The 22343-nt window shown below is 49.4% G+C and overlaps 1 protein-coding gene across 1 annotated transcript in view; it reads left to right on the top strand.

Annotated features, from left to right (window-relative positions):
- Myo18b (myosin XVIIIB) overlaps positions 1 to 22343 on the top strand; it is a 208929-nt gene that overhangs the window by 95099 nt on the left and 91487 nt on the right. Inside the window, exons 29-34 of the mRNA XM_029477836.1 lie at positions 2896 to 3020; positions 6297 to 6451; positions 10663 to 10786; positions 11680 to 11880; positions 16165 to 16275; positions 19208 to 19312. Of these exons, the coding sequence (XP_029333696.1) occupies positions 2896 to 3020; positions 6297 to 6451; positions 10663 to 10786; positions 11680 to 11880; positions 16165 to 16275; positions 19208 to 19312 (821 nt within the window). The remainder of the gene's footprint in view (positions 1 to 2895; positions 3021 to 6296; positions 6452 to 10662; positions 10787 to 11679; positions 11881 to 16164; positions 16276 to 19207; positions 19313 to 22343) is intronic.

Here is a 22343-nt window from a genome sequence, read left to right as displayed (position 1 = left end):
CACACACACACACACACACACACACATGCATGCACAGATACTCCCACACAGATACACAAACACACACACTCAAGAATGATGACGGGTCAGTGTTACATTCTCTTCTATTTGATGAAGATGACAGTGGAGTCCAGGTATTTTAATTTCCCCTCTGTATTTGAATCATACCATGCTATTCAAAGTCGCCCTGAGCCCCAGATTCCTCACATTCAAGTGTAGCTGGTCCTAGATGATGAACACGCAGAGCTGGGCCATATGGAGTAGACTAACCCATAGCCATCAGCTACCTCTTCACCATGAGGAATATGGGCTCTGCATGCTTTCACATACATGATCAAGTTGAGGCTGACTCTCAGAGTGGCTGCCCAGTGAGAGGCAGGCAGCATCAGTGCACTGCTTATACCACTGCCTAGGGACTTGGCATTCATGGTTGGATGGGATGGGGGCATCTTTGTCCAGTTCCCACTATTATGTGGATTCTCTCCTGCTGAATAGAGGCTGTTGAGAAAGTGTCCAGACATTAGAGTCTAGCTAATATTGGTACCAGACTTCAGGATGCCCTTGCAACATCAGTACCATCCAGGGGACAGGAGTCTAGAATCTGTGGAGAAGGCACCAATCACAGTGGACCTTTTCGAGACTCTTTAAAAAATACTACATCCATTTAATTGCACGTGTATGTGGCACACATAGGACATGGGACAGAGGACAATCTGTGGGAATCAGTTCTCTCCTACCATGTGGGTCTTGGGAGTGAACCCAAGGGATCATGTTTGGAGCCTTCTCAAGCTCCTTTACCCAAGACCATTCCAACACATTCACTGTGCCCTGGTTTTGTTTGAGTCTGAGTTTCCCTTGGAATGGACCACAGGCAGCTGAAAGTTTCTGATACCAGAGACTAAACAAGACAAAGTGCACACAGGGCCAGCTGTTGGTACAGAGCCAGCTATTTGGAGGTAGCTCTGGGTAGCCCAGAGGCATCCCAGCACAGGCTCCATCCATCTAAGACATGTCTGAATGAGGCTTCCTGGGCATGTTTCTTTTGCAGTGATCAGGGGGCAGATGAGATGGGAGATGCACTTAGCTCGAAGGCATATCAGTCACCACACAAAGCAGGTGCTTAGCTGAAGGTGTGCAGTTCAGGAAGCCGGGCCATAGAGACTCTGTTTCTCATTATGAAAGTCATACGTATTCTTTACATGAAACCTCTAAAACACAGGAAGTTGATAGAGGTGATAAAACACTTTCATTCACCACTGCTGTGCTTGCTTGCCCGCATCATAAAAATCATGGTTTTATTTATGCCTGCCTGACTACTTATAGTGAATCTTCTGCAATACACACCCAGCACCAGGCTAGACACTGAGAGCTTGGGAAGAATTTTAGTTGAGGTTCGTTCTCAGGAAACTAAAACATGTAGAGATAGATTGCAGAAATACAGGGAACAGGTGAACAGATAAATCAGGATGTTGTTGGACATACTGGCTACATATTTGCTCAACCATTGCCTTGCTCACTGACCTATCCATCCATCCACCCATCCATGCACCCATCCATGCACCCATCCACCCATCTATCTACCCTCCTACCCATCCATCCATCCACCCACCCACCCATCCATCCATCCATCCATCATCTATGTACCCCCTTATCTATCTACACAAACATCTACCATTACTCATCAATGATACATTCATTACTCTTCCACCTTACCATCTACCCAACCATCTGTCTGTCTGTCTGCCTGTCTATCTACCTAATGAACACTAGTTTGCTTTTTCCATATGTTTAGCATCATAGTGTGTCCCAGGAGAGTCCTCATGGATTCAAGCCCCTTTCTGGATTTTCATGAATTTTTCCAGGAGAAAACTAGTCTGTAGCTCTCTTTGAACATGTTTCTTATTCCCATCAAATTATACTAAAAGCTGGGTATAAATGACTTATTAATGCAATTATCCCTTGTACTCCTAAGAAGCAGTGCATTGAATGTGTGTCACATGGATGGATAGATGGATGGATGGATGGATGGATAGATGATGAATGGATGAATGGATAGATAGATGGATGAATGGGTGGGTGGACAGATAGATGGGTGGGTGGATGACTGACAGATGGATGGACAGATAGGTGGGTGGATAATAGATGTAGATAGATGTAAAGGTACATAGATGACAAATAAGTAGGTTGAGTACTTCTTAAGGATGTCTCCCCAGCTCCATTAACTTAAGGAAAATCATTCTCTTCTTTGGTGATCAAAAGATAAAGCACCGTGACCATGGTTTCAGTTCAACCATCACACAACTGTTTAAACCAAATCAAAGGATTTACCATACACCACATCTCCTGGGGCATTTGTGGTCAAGTTCTTATTGGGTGATCACCCAACCATTTAGCTAGTAACTCAACCCCAAATCAATAAGAATCTGCCGCCCAGCACATAGCCAGGAGCATGTCTCTCTTTACCCCAGGATTCATGACCCATGATTCTGATGTGTCCATTGGCAGCTGGAGAGCATGAATTCCCAACTATCTGGAAAATGACTACATGATGTTGGACATACACCAGAGGCTAGAGAATTCCATGCCTTACAGATTGTGTAATTTCTTTGGAAAAAGAAGCATGTGATTCCCCTTGCAGGGTATAAGGGATCTGACCTTACAACAGTGAGGTCAACCCTCCAGAGAGCTGGATGTAGTCAGGACAGGACAGACTTCCTAGAGGGAGCCTAGCCTTTGCCTCATCTTGGACTTCAGCACAGTTTCTTACCCCAAATCCAAGACTGAGGCTCAAGAGCCTTTCAAAATGTCACTTCCAAGTGACAAGCACAGGGCCGAGAAGTGAGGTGAGATCCATACCTGCCGCCTCACTCATCAGCTGCTGACTCTGTCACACAGCGGACGAGTGGCAGATGCGTTTGGACTGTGCTCAGATGGAGAACGATTTCCTACGCAAGCGCCTTCAACAGTGCGAGGAGAGATTGGACTCGGAGATGAAGGCTCGGACAGAGCTGGAACAGAAGGTGAGAGAGGGTGGAGGGTCAGGACCTGAGAGTCCCGGGAAACTGATATCTTCTCCCCCCCCCCAGCGCCCCCCCTCATTGTGAGAGGCCACTGTGTTGTCTAGTCCTGGGAAAGGAGGATCTCTACTGTTGGAACAAAACCTGTCCCTGTGGGATGGGGGTGTGGGGGAGGGTGTTCTGAGGGAAGGGTGGTGGCCCAGTTGCTTCGTGTCCAGACCATGTCACAGGAATCACTAGGATCTGGGCCTTAGGTTCTGGCCTGTAAAGTCACCACAGCATACTCTAACCCTACAGTCTTAGTGCTCTGTGGCTGTGAAGAGACACCATGACCCTTGTAACAGATATCATTTAAATGGGGGTTTCTTACAGTTTCAGAGGCTCAGTCCATTATCATCATGGCTTGGCTGGGAGGATGACGCAGGATCAGTAGCTGAGAGCTTGGCACAGGATCAGTAGCTGAGAGCTACATCTTGATCCACAGGCAGAGATGGGGATAGATAAACTGGGATTGGTTTGGGCTTTTGAAACCTCCCAGACCACATCCAGTAATACACTTCTTCCTACATGGCCACACCTCCTGGTCCTTCTAATCCTTTAAGCCATTCCACTCCCTGATGACTCAGCTTTCAAATAGATGAGCCTAAAGAGACCATTCTCATCCGAACCAGCACCGCCTGACTTCTCCAGGCCCAGTGGTCTGTTATCTGTCTCTAGACCAGAGCCACAGCCTCCAGCCTCTCTCTTCACCCACGAGTTGTATTGTAGGTTAGAGCACCCTGAATCCCTTCCAGATTGTTCTACCATTACATGTGGTGATGTCAAGGTGTACCATTGATCCTTGGGGGTCCTCTGGACCGAATCCAACCGGCCTGTGCTTGGGAATGTTCCTTCTCCTTCTCTCATGGCAGTGTGTGTGTGTGTGTGTGTGTATGTGTGTGTGTGTACTTGTGTACACATGTGCGTGTATGTACATATGTGCATGTATGCATGCATTGAGCTAGGTTTCATTGTGCTGATATCCAACAGATTCTAATTTTCCTAACTACGTTGGCTTTGCCGGGCATCCTTTGATAATGGAACATGAGAAAGGTCTCCTGTCAGAAATACACTTGAAAGGGGCCACATTGGGTTTCTTGTACACATTGGGTTTCCCTCCTTCATCCATGGCTTCAGGTTTCTCTATGACAGTCTAGGCTGAGGTTTCCTGTTAACCTTCATGCTGGTTGCTTCTCTTTGAGAGTCTAAGCTCAAGGTGCATCTCCCAGGTCTGCCTGGCTATTCACACATTTCTCCTTTCAAACACGTTGGGGTCTAGTGACTGCTCTCAGCCCGAACAAGGCGCCCACAATATGGCTATCTACCTTTACCACCCTGGCTCTGTGTTATCTGCCTACCTAAGATCCTGGAGCACCCACCCTTTTTATGTCTCAGTGCTTGAGACTGAACATAGCCTTCTCTTGTGCATGTGAGGCAAGGCAAGTGCTCTGCCACGAAGCTTCTACTTCACTCTCTTTGAGACACTATCTTGCCATAGTGTCCAGGGTGACCTTGAACTTGTGATCTTCCTTCCTCAGCCAGCTGGGGTGACAGGCATGCACCACCAGGCCCCTCTTTCCCTTCTTTCCTGAGAGCATAGATCATTGTTAGCAACATCAACTCTCCTGTCTCGGTGTTCACTGTGACCATCTGGCCTCTTGACTTGTCTTCGGGTGTCTCCACTCATTGGTCCACTCGCTCTCTGGCTGTCACTCTACCCTCACAGTCAAGGCAAATGTCAAAGATTCCCAGGGTACTCCTTAACTCTCCTACAATCAGTTTCAAATTACTTTGCCGAGCCAGGGGTAGGAGCTCATGCCTGCTCCTCAGACCCGGGAGGTAGAAACAAGGGGATCAAGGATTTGAGGTCGTCGTCCACTGCTTAGCAAGTTTAAGACAAAACTAAGTTCCATGAGACTGCCTCTGCCTCAAATAGTAAAATAATAATCACTTTCAAGTTGTTGGGAGGATGAATTCAGAAGAGCTTAGCCTCAAGGGTCCATCCCAGTATCAACTGATCTTGTCCCCAAATGTTCAGCACTTTCTCAGCCCTGCACCTTTGCCTCTTCTGCTGCAGCTGCAGCTCAGAGGGTGTTTCCTCCTCTTCTGTCTTGATATTCTCACCCCAGCTGCAGACCTCAAACACCACACTCTAGAAAGCCCTGGCTAACACAGACTGAGGTGGGAATCCCTCAGCCACTCACTTCCAGTCTGGCACACACCTTGCAGGGCATGCATCTCTTTATTCCTTGGTCTCTCCCATTCACTGGAGGAGCCGCAGGGTGGGGGTTTCTATTCTTCTACTATGCTCTCAACATGGGAGAAAAATAAACTGTGATATCTTATGGAAAGGGCCAAGGGATGATCATGGGGGGGGGGCTATAAATAGTGGAAGAGAGGTGTGGTAAACCTGTCCCCACCCCAAGGGTGATGCTGGTGGAGCTTTTAACAGTCACTTCCCAGATGGACACACAGAGACAAAGGGAGCGGCGGCCTTGGTCTGTAATGACGGATTACAAAGTCATGCCTCTCTCCCTGAGGAAGGGGGATATTCACACTACATTAAAAAGTCATAAGCCCGCAACCCTTTCCGAGCGGCGGAACATAAGAAAACATCCCATTTGCCTTCAAATACTGAATTTAGAATTACAGGCCTCATTAACTCAGAGTTTTGCTTATTTAAAGCAGCCCTTTAATGAGGCTACTTCTTCAAAGCATGCGTCCTGAATCCCAATCTTCTAAACTAGGATGTGTGTGTGTGTGTGTGTGTGTGTGTGTGGTATTGGGGAGGGTCTGGGGAAGATGCAGACAGCTTTGTTCCTGTTTGTACATGGCCCTGAGTAAGTTGTGGGTTTCAGCCCACACTATGGAGCCACACAGCATTTGCTCTTGTGGGGCCACCCCTAGTGGCCGGGAGTTCCCTCTTTGTGACTCTGAAGCTAATCTTCACAAGTCTCCCCAGATGATAGAGCCATCCGTCAACTGCCAGTCCAAGTGTCAAGTCGAGGCAGGGCAATGAAAAATGAATTAAGAGTGTGGGGCAGGAAGTTGGCAGAGGTGAGGCTGATGGACTGACCACAAAGTGAGCTGGGAATTACCTCCCAGCAAAGTGGGGCTCGGGGAAGCGGCTTCCTAACACTGACAGGAACTCCTCTGAGGTCTTCTCTCTCCCAGCATCCATGGCTTTGGAAACGGGGGGGGGGGGGCACCAGCGAACCTCTCACTCTCTTCTCTCCATAGCTTGGGGAGCTGCAGAATGCGTATGAAGAGGCCAAGAAGATGGCTTACCAGCTGAAGAGGAAGTGTCACCACCTCACCTGGGACCTGGAGGACACGCGGGTGCTGCTGGAGAACCAGCAGAGTAGGAACCATGAGTTGGAGAAGAGACAGAAGAAGTGAGTCCCATCCCATGGTGAACTGGGTCGCTGGGGCAGGCTGCGCAGTGTCAGGATACACGGAGGCCTCTGGGTTCTCTTCCAAAGCCCTCCAACTTCCGTCAGCGTTCTTGAGCACAGAGCGCAGCCCCTTCATTCACAACCCCGTGTGGAAGGGATTCCTGTCAGGTGTTCAAGACTCCAACCACGAGAATGGTTCTTTGCTGTTAACTCTCAGCCCCCGCCTTGTTCCCAGTTACTTTGTGATCTTAGAGAAGTTACCTGCCCTCTCTGGGCTCCACCATCTCTTTTCCCCGAGGGGTTTGTTGTGAAGAGTGCGGGTAAGCTGTTGTGATGAGTGGGAGTCTGTGCCTCTTAGGAGACTGTACCAGTTCATCCCAGTTCATGTCTACTCTGCTTCTAGCTGTGTGAGATTGAGCCAGGCATTCGATCCCTCTGGGTCACAGGTGCCCCTCTGTAAATAGGGGTGAGGTCTTGTGTTAACTTTATGACGTGTTCATCGGAATGAACTGGATTTAGCTGCCCATCCCCAGTGGTGAAAAGGGGGACAAGAATATTAAAAAGAACTCATCCCAAAACAGGAGCCCACACACTTCATATCGAGAGCATGGGCTTTGAGCTATGGGGTAGGTCTAGCAGGATCTGGACAGCTTTGATGGTGGCCCCTGGGCACAGTGCTTGCTTTCCTGTGGGGAAGCTGGCATGACTAGGCAAGAAGAGCCAGCCAGGACTGGTACCAAGACCTGTACCCTCCAGCAGGCTGTGGCTCTGCATCCCTGAGCTTCATGTGTGCAGTCTAGGACTCTCTTCCAGACTGGATGGGGGGTGGATAAAGGGGTTCAGGAGGGCTTGCAGCCACAGCAGCAGGTTTCTAAGCTGCAAGTGGGCAGAATGCTGCCTCTGGTAGAATACTCATGATGAACTGTCCCCAAGTGTCCCAGGTGACCCATCTTTGGCATGGCTTGGAGGGTGGCCTCATTTTCAAGAGACTGAGGACAGGATCACACTCTGTAGGTGGTAGGATGGATCCTGAACTCTGGTTGCTCCCTGTTCCTTTTCCTCCCTTTCCTCACCTCCTCCCCCACCCCCTTCCAGACAGGGTTTCTCTGTGTAGCCCTGGCTGTCCTAGAAATCATTCTGTAGACCAGGCTGGCCTCAAACTCAGAGATTCCCCCTGCCTTTGCTTCCTTAGCGCTGGGATTAAAGGTGAGCACCACCACCATCGGCCAGGCGCTACACTGTCTCTTGCTTTCATATATCAGGAGCTATCCTGAAGTGGCATCGTCATCCAAAAATGACCTCTGTGCATCAATAACACACTCGCCCCCCCCAAATGAGGGTCAGCTTTTTCTCACTGGTCTTTCATTCTCGTTGACTTCCACTCCCACTTGGGCACATGGGCAAGCCCTCAATCTTTCGAAGGAACAATGACCCGGCTTCATGCCAACCACTTGCTGTGTGATCTTGTCCAGTGACAGCGTCTCTCTGAGCTCAGGATGACTGGCATCTTAGCCACATCCTAGACTTCCACCAGTCTCTAGAGTGTCCATGACAGGCCACACCCATAAGCTAGGCCACAAACACACTGACACCTCCCAGGTTTCTCCTACTCACCAGCTCCTCAGGCCTCGCCTGGGAATTCTGCTCCTCCTGAAGGTGTGTCAGCTCTCTGAAAAGAGAGGCACTGCCTGTGGCTCTTTTGGTTTATAGATTCCCTCACCCCCAGGGACTTGCATGGCGTGCCCTGGGAAGGACTTCTTCTCTTTTGCTTTTGTTTCTCCAAACTCACCTGCCTGTGGGGTCCCTCTCTCCACCATAAACTCTGGAGTAGAAGTGGTTTTTGATGTTAAATTCCCAAGAACAGACACGGATCTTTTAGGTAGATGAATGGTGTAAAGGGAACCATGGGGTGGCTGAAGTCCAGATTCGATGGACATGTTGCTTGAGCACCTCTAGTGATATAGAATGTTCTGGAAGCTGGAGACACTTCTGCGTGTCTCTTCATGGTCTTCTCAACCCCAGGCACCGCTACCCCCACCGTCCACTGCTCCACGCTATGAGAATTCACCATCCCCGTCCTGGCTTCTGCGTCAAACGGTCCAGAATGCTTCCATCTGCTGTGGGAGTCTCGTTGCCATAGATACTCTATGCATGGGTCACAAAGCTTCATTCCAAGAGCTGTCAGAGTTCTTGAGGAGAACCCTGTATTACCCCCACCCCCACTGTCCCTGCACCTCCTGAGATTGTGCCCTAGGAAGGCCTGGCTAGGTGGAGTGAAGGGTGTGTGTGCAAACGTGTGTTCCAGAAGTTGGGGGCGGGGTCTGTAAAAGCCTTTCTTTGGCGTCGGGTGTTGTGTTAAGACAAGAACTCTTCCAGGACGTTTGTCGTTTCCCAGTGTGGCTGTCGTACCTCACCTGACCCAGGGCATGGACAGGTAGATTGGCTGCAAGGCTAGGGAAGCTGGGTTCAAGGTTACTTCTGCCACTGTGGAATCTGGGGCTCAACCAATTCTTCTGTCTTAGTTAAGGCACCTTTACTGTCAAGAGGCACCATGATCAAAGCAACTCTTAAAAAAGGACGTGGCATTTACTTGGGGTTAGCTTACAGGTTCAGAGGTTTAGATTAGAGTTCCATTATCATCAAGGCAGGAGCATGGCCGCATCCAAGCAGGCATGGTGCTAGAGGAGCTGAGAGTTCTACATCTTGATCTGACCACAGCCGGAAGAAACTGACTCCTCCACACTGGGCGGAGCTTCAAAGCCCGCCCCTACAGTGATGCACTTCCTCCAACAAGGCCACGCCTCCAAATAGTGCCATTTCCCATGGGCCAAAAATTCTCAAACACCACATTCCACTCCCTGGTCCCCATTGGCGTGTTTGGACATGTGAGTTATGAACTTCCATTTCATCCATGCACCCCACTTAGCTGCCCCTTCTCCTTCTGTGGGGTCCTTGCAGAGACCCCAGCCCAAGGCCCAGAATGTTGGAACTGCCTGCTTATCACCATTCTCAAGATTCAGGGCCAGCAGACAAAAACCTCTGAAATGATGTCATCAACAGCGAATCAGAATGCTTCAGGGATGTTCCAGCAGGAGGGCCTTCTAAGAAGAGCTATGATTGGCTTTCTTGGGAGCCTGGGGCTATGGAAGACAGCAGCTTTGATGATGGTTTTATACAGGGAGACCTTGTCAATAATGTCCACGTGCCAGGTGCCACACCAGGATTGCTGGAACTGCGGGGCTTCCTGTGTGTGTCTCAGCCACCCCTCACTGCAGCCTGGCCAAGTTCTCTGGAGAGACGCTCACCCTGATGAGGTGCAGATCTGAGACAGAGGAGCAGAGGGAATGGCGGCCCCTGGTGGTCAGCTTTGTGGAGGGGAAAGAGCTCCTTCCTCTGTCTCTGGTGACCTGTTGGCTGCTTCCTGTTTGCTAATGCTACAGGGTCACCTGAGAAGCCGGCAACCTTCGAGTGACTGGCCTGCCACCCTCAGCTCGTGTCTGCCCTCATGGCAGGACACGGAAATAGAGCCATGGGCACCTGCACGGGTCAGGGACACTTAACATTCAAAACCCTGACCTGAGAGAGAAGAGAGTTTCCAACAAGAAGGATTAATGCGCACACTCTCTCTCTCCCTCTCCTCTCTCTCTCCTGTGTCCTATCTCTTTGATTTTTCTCTCCTCTCCCCCCTCTTCTCTCTGCTCCTCTCACTCTTTCTCTCCCCTCTCTTTTCTCTCTCTCCTCAATCCCTCTTCTCTCTCTCTCTCCTGTCTTTCTTTCTCCTATGTTCCCCTTTCTCTCTTCTTTCTTCTCTTCTCTCTCTTCCCTCTCTCCTCTTCTTTCTCCTCTCTCTTCACTCGTATCTCTCTCCTCTCCCTCTCTTCTGTCTCTTCCTCTCTCTTCTTTCCCCTGTTTCTCTCCCATTTCTCCTTCCTCTAACACTTGTGTTCTTTATTATAAACATGTATTATTTAATTTACTCTATATTTAAATACACTTTTAATTTTTGTTTAATGTCTTACCAGGTTTCTAATATTTGGATGGAAATCCTTTAGAAACCCGAAACTCCCTCCATGATGTTCCTCGTATTCCCCCCCACCCCAACAACCTCAACAAGAAAAGCCTATGCATTCTTCCCAACTATACCCACAGCCGGCCCTGCCTCAGTTTCCCCTACCATTGGTTCCCTGATGTGTCCATTCTGTTTTGCGCAGGTTTGACTTGCAGCTGGCCCAGGCACTGGGGGAGTCGATGTTTGAGAAGAGCCTCAGGGAGAAAGTGAGTCAGGAGAACAATGGAGTCCGCTGGGAGCTGGGTCAGCTCCAGCAGCAGCTAGAGGTGAGAAATGGGGACTCTCGGCTGTCTGGATACTCTAGAAATTCCAGCATACACCTGCAGCAGTGGACAGAGGAACAGAGCCCTGGGTGGGTACTGTGCTCCAGGCAGCTGCCAACACTGTTCCCAGCATGTCCTCATGACACCCATGGAGGCTGATGACAGATAATCCTCTATAGTGTGTGCTCTGGCCATAGGCACAGGGTCCCAGGTGGGAGGTTCTGAGGCTCAGCAGAAAATAAAACAGAGCTGGTCATGACCTTGTCAGGAGCCACAGCCTGCCCAAAGCAGTCTCTGCTACAGAGGGCATTTGTGACATCAGCTGCCCCTTATCCTTGGTGGCTCCTTATAAACCCTCAGGGCAACCTGTGCTCTCTTGATCTAGCCATTGATCCTCTTCTCCTCTCTTTATGAGAGAGCATGCAGACTTGGCCCTGGATCCATCTTCCTTATTGGAAGGGTCACTTCTGTCCTCTCTGCCTCCCTGATTCCTCAGCCTGAGAGTTGGCACGATGCCTGATTTCTTCTTCCAACAGGACAAGCAGTTCCCTTACATGCACTGAGATACAACTCCAGGAAAATCTCTTTCCCTACCTCGATCTGCCAGGGTCCCTCTGAGTCTTCTCAAAGCACAGCCATGCTGGGGAAACTGGGCATGGGACAAGAGTGGAGGAGGGCCATGTGGGGATCCAGGTGGTAACATAGCTTGTCCTTTCAGCACTGGGGAAACTGAGGCAGGGAGATCCTGAGGTGGAAGTCGGCCTGCACTGCATGGGGAGACCCTGTGTAATGGTGCTGAGCCTGGGAGACAAGTAGGCCTGTATGCAGAGGTTGGAGCCCTTTTGGGAGAGGACCGTGGTCACGTGACTCCATCCCCGTGCCCCCTCTCTTTGTAGCAAAAGGAGCAGGAAGCCTCGAAGCTGAAGCAAGAGGTGGAAAGGCTACAGGGCCAGAAACGGGAGCTGCTGAGCTGTGCCTCTGGGGGGGATCAAGGTGTGGCCAGCCTGAAAGAGAGGGTCTGGGAACTGGAGACCAACGCCCTTGAGCAAGAGAAGATCCACAGCCAGCAGGAAAATACTATCAAGCAGCTGGAGCAGGTGAGGAGACCCTCCCTGTTCAGGGGATGCACTGCCCCGGGAATGTGCTGCCCTGGATGGGCTTCTCACACAGGGGCGGGTGGCATGAAGATACACAGGGCTGCCCTTCTGCTGCTCCTCAGCAGTTTGTGGCTCCCTAGAGATCCACGGGGGAAGCCAGGTGCTTGCAGGAATCCCACCCCACAGCTATCCCTTTGCTGTTGCCCATTCTAGCCACACCAGGCTCAGTGGCACACTTCCCAGTGCCCCTTTCTTACTGAGACATGAGTTCTGTGATGGCAGGCGGGTGTTGTTTGTTGAATGGCTGTTTGATCACTCTTCCTTCTCAGTACCTCCTGTAGCCAAGGATAACACCAAGTGCACTGTTGGTGTTCAACACATAACCGCTGACTGGGTGTCTAATGCTATTGATCACTGTCTGTGCATGAGACTCTGTCCTTTACACTTTCTGACCTCTTCTTGTAGAACCTCATACAGGACACGGGGAGGATCCTTCCCTCCACAGATATGCATGATGACCTATAGATAGATAGATAGATAGATAGATAGATAGATAGATAGATGATAGATAGATAGATAGATAGATGATAGATAGATAGATAGATAGATGGATAGATAGATAGATGGATAGATGGGTGAAAGTTAGATAAATGATAGATAATAGATGATAGATAAGTAGATAATAGATTGATAGATGAACAGATGATAGATAAATAATAGATGATAGACAATAGATAGGTAGAATGATAGATAGATAGACAATGATAGATAGACAGATGATAGATAAATAGATGATAGATAGAAGATAGATAATGGTAGATAGATGATTGATAGATAGATAGATAGATAGATAGATAGATAGATAGATAGATAGATAGAAGAAAGACTATAGATGATAGATAGAAGATAGATGATAGATAATAGATAGACAATAGGTAGGTAGGTAGGTATGTAAGGTAGGTAGGTAGATAGATAGATAGATAGATAGATAGATAGATAGATAGATAGATAGTCAGACAGACAGACAGACAGACAGAAAGAAGAGGTGGGGGTGAGGATTTGAACTGATGTCCTCAGACCATGAAGCTCCAATATCTACTTGAGGCACAGAATCCAGGAAGGAGCATAAGCCTTCTGAGAATTAGGGAATGTGCAGTAACTGGGGGAGTAGGCAGGGATGGAAAACCTGACTCCCACTGTCCTAGCGAAGCAGCTGGTTTCCAGGTACATGCCAAGCCATGGCTTTTGAAGAAGTTATGAGACAGGAATAGCAACAGGAAAAGTCTAAATGCAGCAATGTGAGCCAGAGAAGCACAGGTTAAGCAGGTGCTCGGAGCTGGTGTGGTGGCTGTAATACCTGCTGTTCCCACAACTCTTGGAGGCTGAGAGAGAAGAACCACCATGATGAGTTCCAAGTCAGCCTGGGTTATGTAGAGAGTTTGAGGCCAGTGTAGGATACGGTAACATCCTGCCCTCACAAACAAAACCCACCATCCAAAAATAGACACGGTCTGTAGTTAGGGTTTCATTGCTGTAAACAGACACCATGACCAAGAGCAAACATTTCACTGGGCCTGGCTTACAGGTTCAGAGGTTCAGTCCAGTATCATCAAGGTGGGAGCATGGCAGCATCCAGGCAGGCATGGATCTGGAGGAGCTGACAATTCTACATTTTGGTCCACAGGCAGCCTCAGGAGACTCTCCCATAGGCAGTCAGGAGGAAGCTCTGGATCACATTAGCCTGACTTAAGCATATATATAAGACTTCAAAGTCCCACCTACACACTGACACACCTCCTCCAATAAGGCAACACCACCTCCAATAAGGCAACACCTCCTTTAACAAGGCCACACCTCCTCCAGTAAGGCCACACCTCCTCCAATAAGGCCACACCTCCAACTAGTGCCATTACCCATGGGCCAAGCATATTCTAACCACCACACTCACACTAAGGAGAAATACGGACAGTGATACACAAAACCCATGCCCTTTCACACTTAATGCCATGCTAGCATCCCTAGTTTTTAGAGAGGTACAGGGGTGAAGGCACACGTATTTTCCTGTCCCTGTAGGAAAGCCACCCAGTTTTTCAAGAGGGAGGAGGTTTCAGTCCTTACCTTAAAAGAACTTCTCTTGGAGGATTTTTGTAACTGGCAATTCTGTTTAAACCCTGCCCATGGTGGGAACACACACCAGGTGACATGAACAGCAGCTGTACATGGACTCTGTGCAACCCACCAATGCCAAGGTGCCAGCATCTTACTTGGCCTCACTCCATATCACAGGATGAAGCCTCCCAGGTGGAATGCACAGGTGTGGGAAGCGAAGGGTCAGGGTCTGGAGGGTCTTGGATGCTTGTGAGTGACCAGTGAGTGTTGCTTAGTAGGTCATTTTATTAAGCACCTCATCTGCATCAGATACCACACAGATGGACTCTGGTGAGTCCTGCTGGGATCAAGTGGACCTTGAGCGTGCGGATGAAGTCTTAGGAAGGACTGAGGGAGGTCGGGAAGGACTCACTAGAGGGAGTGAAGGCTCAGTCAGCATTGGCTGAACATTGAGTGAGCTAGACTGCTTCTACAATGGCTCAAAGACCACAGACCCGTGTGCTACCCAAAGAGAGGCACCCCAGATGGTCGCCCAAGGCAGCTCATTGTCTACAGGATCTCAAAAAAGCCCTGGGTTTTCTAGATGGTTCATTTCTTTGATGGGACCCTTGCCAATCCCCACAGCCCCAGGTCTAATTGATGAAGATTGCACTGTCCACACAGGAGGGAATGCCAAGATTGGCAGAGCGTTGAGCGGCAGCACCAGGTTGTGTCTGTGAGCGCAGACAAGCCAGCAGGCATTTGCGAAAACACTGTTATCATTTCTTGAAGATCCTTCCCATCACCACTGAGCTCCACAAGCAGAAACATGAACCGTGACCTTGAGGGTGGAGATGACACATCTTCTCAGCTCCCCAACCTGAACTCAACCCAGAAGGGTAGCTGGATGGATATCACATCTGAGCCTGGCACAGCGCATATCCTCACAGAGGCCAGGCAGATATTTATTGATCTCAATAAGGCATTTTTTCCTGGGAATTTTATGTTAACTCATATAAGCTTGACATAAATGGTATTGCAGATGTCAGAAGTGCCCAAGAGGCTGGGAAAAAATGAAAAAGAAATATTATATTTCCTCACACAGCCCCTCATCTGGGATCATCCTCCAATAACCTCTGCCGCTATGTAAGAGCTGCAATCTTGGTGAAGCTAATTTAGCCAGGCTGTGCCAGGGGCTCTGTACACATCCTCCGTTAGTCTTCATGTCCCCAACAGTTTAGAGGCCCAGATCTTTTCTTCTGTTTCCGTTCTCTGTCTCCACATTAAAAACAATGGTTGTAAACTTCTGAGTTTTAGGTGCCTTGGAGAGCGTGGAAAGGGATTCTGAGGCTGTGCCTAAACCCAGTGGGAGAATGTGGCGGATGCGTGAGGCGTTTTTCCATGGGAAATGCAGAGGCAGTGTTGGGGGGGGGGGCGTGGCTGCTTCCTTTAACTTTACAGGGTAGGAGGGAGGTGACTTCTCTCTGAGGCATCTGTTAGAGAGTAAAGTCAGTCAAGGGTGGCGAGGAGGGCTGGGGATGTGAGCCTGGTGTGGAAAGCTGGGGATGTGGGCGTGGCCTGGAGGGCTGGGTACAGGGCTATAGCGTGGAGGGCGGGGGATGTGGGCGTGGTGTGGAGGGTAAGGGATACGGGCATGGCATGGAGGACTGGGGATGTGGGCGTGGCGTGGAGGGCAGGGGATAAGGGCATGGCAGGAGAGCTGGGGATATGGGCATGGCATGAAGGGCAAGGGATGTGGGCATGGGGTGGAGAACTAGGGATGTGGATATGGCATGGAGAGCTGGGGGTGTGGGTGTAGTGTTGAGTGCAGGGGATGTGACCGTGGTGTGGAGGACTGGGGATGTGGGCATGGCATGGAGGGCAGAGGATATGGGTATGGTTTGGAAAGCTAGGGATTTGGTGTGATGTGGAGAGGTAGGGGTGTGGGCGTGGCGTGTAGGACTGGGGATGTGGGCGTGGTGTGGAGGGCTGGGGATATGGGTGTGGCGCAGAGGGCTGGGGATGTGGTGTGGCGTGGAGAGCTGGGGGAGTGGGCGTGGTGTGTAGGGTAGCGGATATGGGTATGTCATGGAGAGCTGGGAGTGAGGACGTGGTGTAGAAGGCTGGGCACAGGGCTGTGGTGTGAAGGGCTGAGGGCTTAGACCTTCATGCTCCATCCTTGTTTGCTGCCCCCAGCTTCGCCAGCGGTTTGAGTTGGAGATTGAGAGGATGAAGCAGATGCATCAGAAAGACCGTGAGGATCAGGAGGAAGAGCTGGAGGATGTGCGTCAGTCCTGCCAGAAGCGGGTGCGTAAGCTCTGGCCACAGTGAACCCAAAGTCCCACTTGGGAGGATGCTGGGACCCGGAACCCAGAAGCATGCTCATTCTATGACCAACTGAGACCTTTGTTCCCTGGGGGGATTTCAAGGATCTGGGGCTCAAATTTCTTAGGTGCAATCCCAGAAGCTTCTAGAATTGCAAGCATACTCTTTGCCACATGTCAGGCTGTAGATACAGATGCTGTGGGTAGGGAGCTAATGGGCCTGGCTGGGCCCCTGCATTTGACTCATATGCTTTCCTGACTGATGTTCCTCAGCGTTCTGCACCTAAGACCGAGGCTAACTTCGGCCCTAGTAGGTCTGTTATCCCCTCACCGTCCTCCCCTTCCCCAGCACACACAGGACAGTGGAGACAGCATTGCCCTGAAGGCAGCTGTGCTGTTTCAGCCCACACTGCAGTCATCAGTCTCTGTCAGCCTTTACACTTTGTCTATCTGTTGTCCACCATCAGTCGCCTCTCCTACTGTGGTGTCCCTGTGGGAGGATGTTTTCTGCTGCCACAGCCCATACGCTCTTAGTTGGATGAGGGATGGGTGTCTCAGTTAGGGTTTTATTGCTGTGAACAGATACCATGACCAAGGCAAGTCTTATAAGGACAACATTTAATTGGGGCTGGCTTACAGGTTCAGAGGTTCAGTCCATTATCATCAAGGCAGGAGCGTGGCAGCATCCAGGCAGGTATGGCACTGGAGGAGCTGAGAGTTCTACATCTTCATCTGAAGGCTGCTAGCAGAATACTGACTTCTAGGACTAGGGTATTAAAGCCCACACCCACAATGACATACTTACAATAAGCACACATCTAATAGTGCAACTCCCTGGCCCAAGCATATACAAACCATCACAATGGGTAAATCTCTTTCCTTTGGCAGTGCCCATGGTTCCTGGACACTGCTCCCCCCTCCTTCCCTCCCTTTCCCTCTCCCTCCCCCTCATTCCTTCTTCCTCCTTCCCTCTTCTTCCTTACCCTCCCCTCCCCCTTCTCTCCCCTTCCCTTCTCTTTCCATCTCCTCCTTCCTCCTCCCTCCCCCTTCCCTCCCACTTCCTTTCCCCTTTTTCCTTTCTTCCCCCTTCCCTCCTCTTCTCCTCCTCTCATCATCCTTGGGAACCACAGGGAAATATTCTTCACACTCTCCCAGGATGTGCTTGACACTGATGTTTTATGATTCAGGGATATTTTTCTAAGTAACTTTTATCCCTTAGAAGCAGACAGGAGTGTGGCAACTATATTTCCTATGGGTCTTTTGTAGTTACATTATTTATTTGTGTGTGTGTGTGTGTGTGTGTAGTGTGTGCATGTGTACAAGTGTATGGAGGTCAGAGGACAACATATGAGAGTTGTCCTCTCCTTTCTCCACGTAGGCCCTGGGGATTGAACTCGGGTGGCAATGCCTCTGCCTGCTGAGCCATCTGACTTCATTTCTAACTCGGCTTCTCCTGGACAGATGTATAAAGGCAGAGTGTGGGAGCAGGTGGAGGCCTTCCTCTCCTGGTGACAGATGCTGATGATGGCAGCCCTCAGTGTCTCCTGCAGGAGACAGTTAAGTGACCTGAGGGGATGCTGTGGATGTTCGGTGTTAGGGAAAAGGCCACTCACTAACGCCTCTCAGGAAAGCCTGGTTGCCGGTCTGTGCCATGAGCCCCTGGGTACTTGGAGGATGGAGGGGGTGGGGTTTTACCATCAGTGCCACTGCTGGGGAACCCAGCGGCTTCAGAGTGGTGCAAATTAGATAAAGTGACGTTACTCAGACGCTGTGGGAGGAAAACACTGTAGCCCTGGGCTTCCATGAGATATTATTCTGCTGTCATTGATCTGTGACCAGAGGAGTACATGCGTGAATGGTAAGGGCCACCTGGTAGATGGTCACCTCTTGTCATGTCCTTAGCAAAGGGAAGAGAAAGAGGTGGATTTGATTTTCTGGTGTCTTTCTCCATAAGGGTACTGATCCTGTTGTGGGGTGACACCCTCATAACCCCCTCTGACCCTAACTTTCCTAATGGGCCCTTCTAAATCCCATCCCCTCCCAGTGGGAAGTAGAGAGAACTCACACAGTCCATACCGCCAATCGCTGTGTCCCCATAACAGCACGTGTCCCTTGGCTGGCGCCTTTTTCAAGGAATAAGTAAGTGGATGTGTCTCTTAACAAGCCACTTGGTATCCAGCCTTATGAAGTCAGAGGGCTGGGGGAGAGATGGCTCAGTGGGTCATGTGTTTGCTGCACAAGTAGGAAGACCTGAGTTCAGATCCCCCATCCATAGAAAGGAGCTCGCTGTGAATGGAGCCTCTGTGACTCCAGGTCTGGCAGACAGACACAGGAGGATTCTGGGAGCTTGAGGGCTCAGTCAGTCTAGTCGATGGGTGGGTCCAAGATTTGTCAAGATATGGTGTCTCAAAATTTAATATAGAGAACGATAAAAGAAAATACCAGGCATCAAATTCTGACTTCTACATGTGCACATACCAGTCAACATGTACCTGCACACACTTGTACACACACACACACACACACACACACACACACTCAACATGCTAGGACATGCACACACACACACACACTCAACATGCTAAGATATGCACACACACATACACACACATACACACACACACATACACACATACTCAACATGCTAACATGCAAAAATATTCAAACAATGGCCATGACTGCAAACTTTACAGGGTGTGCCAAACGGGTCCCCCAATCTGACCAGCTCACCCTTTTCTTGCCCAGGTTCCAAGCTTTTAGGTCCCGAGGCTTTTTTACAGACACACCCCTGCAACTCAGAGGCAGCATCAGAGTATGGCCACAGGGTGCGTGTCCCCTACTCCCAGGGCCCCGGCTGGGGCTCTGCTGCTCAGGAGTCATCCAAGGGTGCTCACGTCTGTCCTGTGTGTCCACAGCTCCGTCAGCTGGAGATGCAGTTGGAGCAGGAATACGAAGAAAAACAGGTGGCTCTCCATGAGAAGCATGACCTGGAAGGCTTGATTGGAACTCTGTGTGACCAGGTAAGGCCACACAGTGGGGACATCTGAGGGTTCCAAGAGATGGCTGGATGCATGAGAAAGCCAGCCACAGGGAGAGAGCCTTTGGTCTTCAGGAAGGGCTGAGGACAGGCCTTTGAGCTGACTTCTCCCTGTGTCCCCAAAGTGCATGCTGCTCCACCCACCCTTCCTGCTGGCTCCTTGAAACTCTCCGAATTTAAGATCAGCATTCTTAAAAGAACACAGGGAAGAGTGACCTTACTCAGGACAGACAGATGAAGCAATATGGCTGTCAGTGGCTGTTGGCAGTCAACTGTAGATAATGCTTGCATTAAGAGGCTGCATATGGATAGCCACCATGCCCACAGCTGACCTTTAAGGGACAAGATTTTTCTAGAACTGGGAACCATGCTGGGAGCCAGGCAGGAGTGTCTTCTACCTCTGCTGTCTGTCTGTCTGTCTTTCTTTGGGCAAGTTTGTTAATAGCTCTAAGCATGTAGATTTGCAGGGACCCTCAGGCCTGTCCCTGTTCTGGGGACCTCAGCCTATCTCTGTGGCATTCTGAAAATGATGACTCTTGGGATGGGGACAGTGTGTGGGATGCTGAGCCTACCACCCACCACAAGCTGCCACAGTGTGTACTGTAACTTCCCAGAGTTGGCACGGCAGGTCCCTTGTCTCCATGAAAGCTGTGCAGTTTCATCTCCGTGACTCATTCGGTCATGACAATTGGCTTCTGTACTTTCTGGGAATCGTTCATAGTCTGTGTATAGACGCCAACCAATTTCTGATAGTTTAAGTTTCGATAGCTCTGCGAAGGTAACTCATACCCTTATGGATAATGCCCTTCAGTTAATAAAGTGCTTCCAGTGCAGCCAAACAGACTGCTTATTTACGGCTTATGCTTTCTTACTTTCAAGTTGCCTTCCTTAATTTCAGTTCATGTTTTACCATATGCCTTCAAAGCTCTAAACTTCTTTTTTTGTGTGTATAATTAGGTTTTAATCCATCTTATGTAGGTGTGTGGTATGAAATAGATACCTATGTTTTCCCTCCCCCTCCATCCCTCATGCCGTGGGTGGGTACAGATCCCCATTCTACTGGCTTCATGCTCCTCTCTGCTCCTGCACAATCTGGTCCTGCTGGCTAGCTTTCAATAAATTGCAGTGTCCTAGATAGCTTTAACCATCTAACACAGGAGCAAGTCACCTTAGGAATGAGTCAGAGTTGAAGGATTACCAAGACTAGGTTGGCCTGTGGGCATGCATGTGGAGAAGCCAATTAATGTAGGAGGGCTCGGCCCACTATGGGTGGCACCATACCCTAGGCAGGTAGTCTCAGCTTTATAAAGAAGCTAGCAAATCAGGAGTCTGAGGGAGTCAGCAAGCAGCATTCCTCCATGGTGTCTGCCTTCAAGCTCTTACTGAATTCCTTCTCTGACTTCCCTTCATGGTGAACTGCAACCCGGAAGTGCAAGCCACAGATACCCTTCTCTCTGCCAAGTTGTTTCTGCTCATGGTTTTTGTTTTTGTTTTTTATCATAGCATCAGGAAGGAAACTACAACACATAGGGGCATCTTACCTAGCCTATCTTTGAAGATAACCTTGTCTTCTTGAGTCTTTAATAACCTTAAGATGCAGGTCATGAATGATAGAGGGCCTACCTAACCTACATGGGACCCCATATTCCTGAAGTAAGAATATTTTAATAAATCCTGGTATGGAGTTCCTTCCTGCCTTTGACCATTTATGTTCCCAGATGAAAGACAAACACACAGCCTTATGCAGCACAATAGCTGGGCAGCTGCCTATCCTCCATGCTGTTAAAATCTACCTCCTACCAATAACTCTGAGTTACTACTTGCTAATTTCTGTGTCTTCCTTGGCTGCTCTTAACTCCGATTACTCAGACCTCTGGCCCACGTCCTTTTGGCCCAGAGCCCAGGGTTCTCTCCTTGCCTCCCTACCCCATGGTAGCTCTTGTCTCTCTCCTGCACACTCTTCTAAGGCACAATGGCTCCTTCCTGTCCTTCCTCATGGTCCCAAGCCTGGGAAACCTAAATCCTGCCTATGTCTATTCTCCCCAGCTGTTGACTGCTGGCATCTTTATTTATCAATCAGAATTAACTGGGGAAAGGTTCCCTCAGTGTCTCTCTCATGCAAACAATTGTGGGCAGCATTAGGCCAGCCTACGACACATTTCACCCACAGAAAACCCAGCAGCAAAGGATGTCAGTGCCTGCCGAGCCCTTGTTATTTTTGCAGAGGACCCAAGTTCTGTCCCCAGAGGCTCACTACTGTTTATACTTTTTATTCCCAGGGTATCCAAAGTCCCCTTTTGTCCGCTGTGGGCACAAGGCCATGCACATGATACACTGGCATTCATGTAAGCCAAACATCCCTACGCATAAAATAACAATAAATAATTTTTTAAAAAGAAAGAAAAGGTTCCATGAGGAAACTTGGTTCATTGGAACAGCTGATTTACAAGTTAGACTGGAGACAACTGTCAGCTTCATGTTAACACTGTTATTGACCTCAGCCCTATCCATCTCTCACAATGCCCGTCTCTCTCTACCCACAATGCTTAGCTCCTAACCACGTGTGCCGTGAACACCTGAATTAGCTTTATTTCCAGGAAACTCCTGATTTCCACAGCTCTATGACCAGTGCTTGTTTAGCGTTTTGTTTTGTATTTAATCGTGTTATGCATCCTGTGAGAAGCCTCCTCGATCTTTGTATGGAGTAAAATTGCTGAGTTTGTTATTTCATGATATCTCACCTGTCCATTATTTTAGGCCTTTCTATGTTCAAGATCTTACCATTGGGAAATGAGAACAATTTTGCCTCTTTGGGCATAGGAAAAAAATCTTAACTGTTTCCAAGAGGGACTGGCAGTTGGTTCTCCTCCAACTTATCCACTGGTCTCAGCTGCATATTAGCAAATGTGACTTTCTTAGCCCTAGCTCGATGCGAATGCCACTAAGGCTTGGTCATGTGACCATTTCAACCACACAGGCGTGTGTGTGTGTGTGTGTGTGTGTGTGTGTGTGTG

The sequence above is a fragment of the Mus caroli genome, chromosome 5, assembly GCF_900094665.2.
Source record: "Mus caroli chromosome 5, CAROLI_EIJ_v1.1, whole genome shotgun sequence".
Taxonomy (NCBI): Eukaryota; Metazoa; Chordata; class Mammalia; order Rodentia; family Muridae; genus Mus; species Mus caroli.
This window is presented reverse-complemented; position numbering and strand designations above follow the sequence as displayed.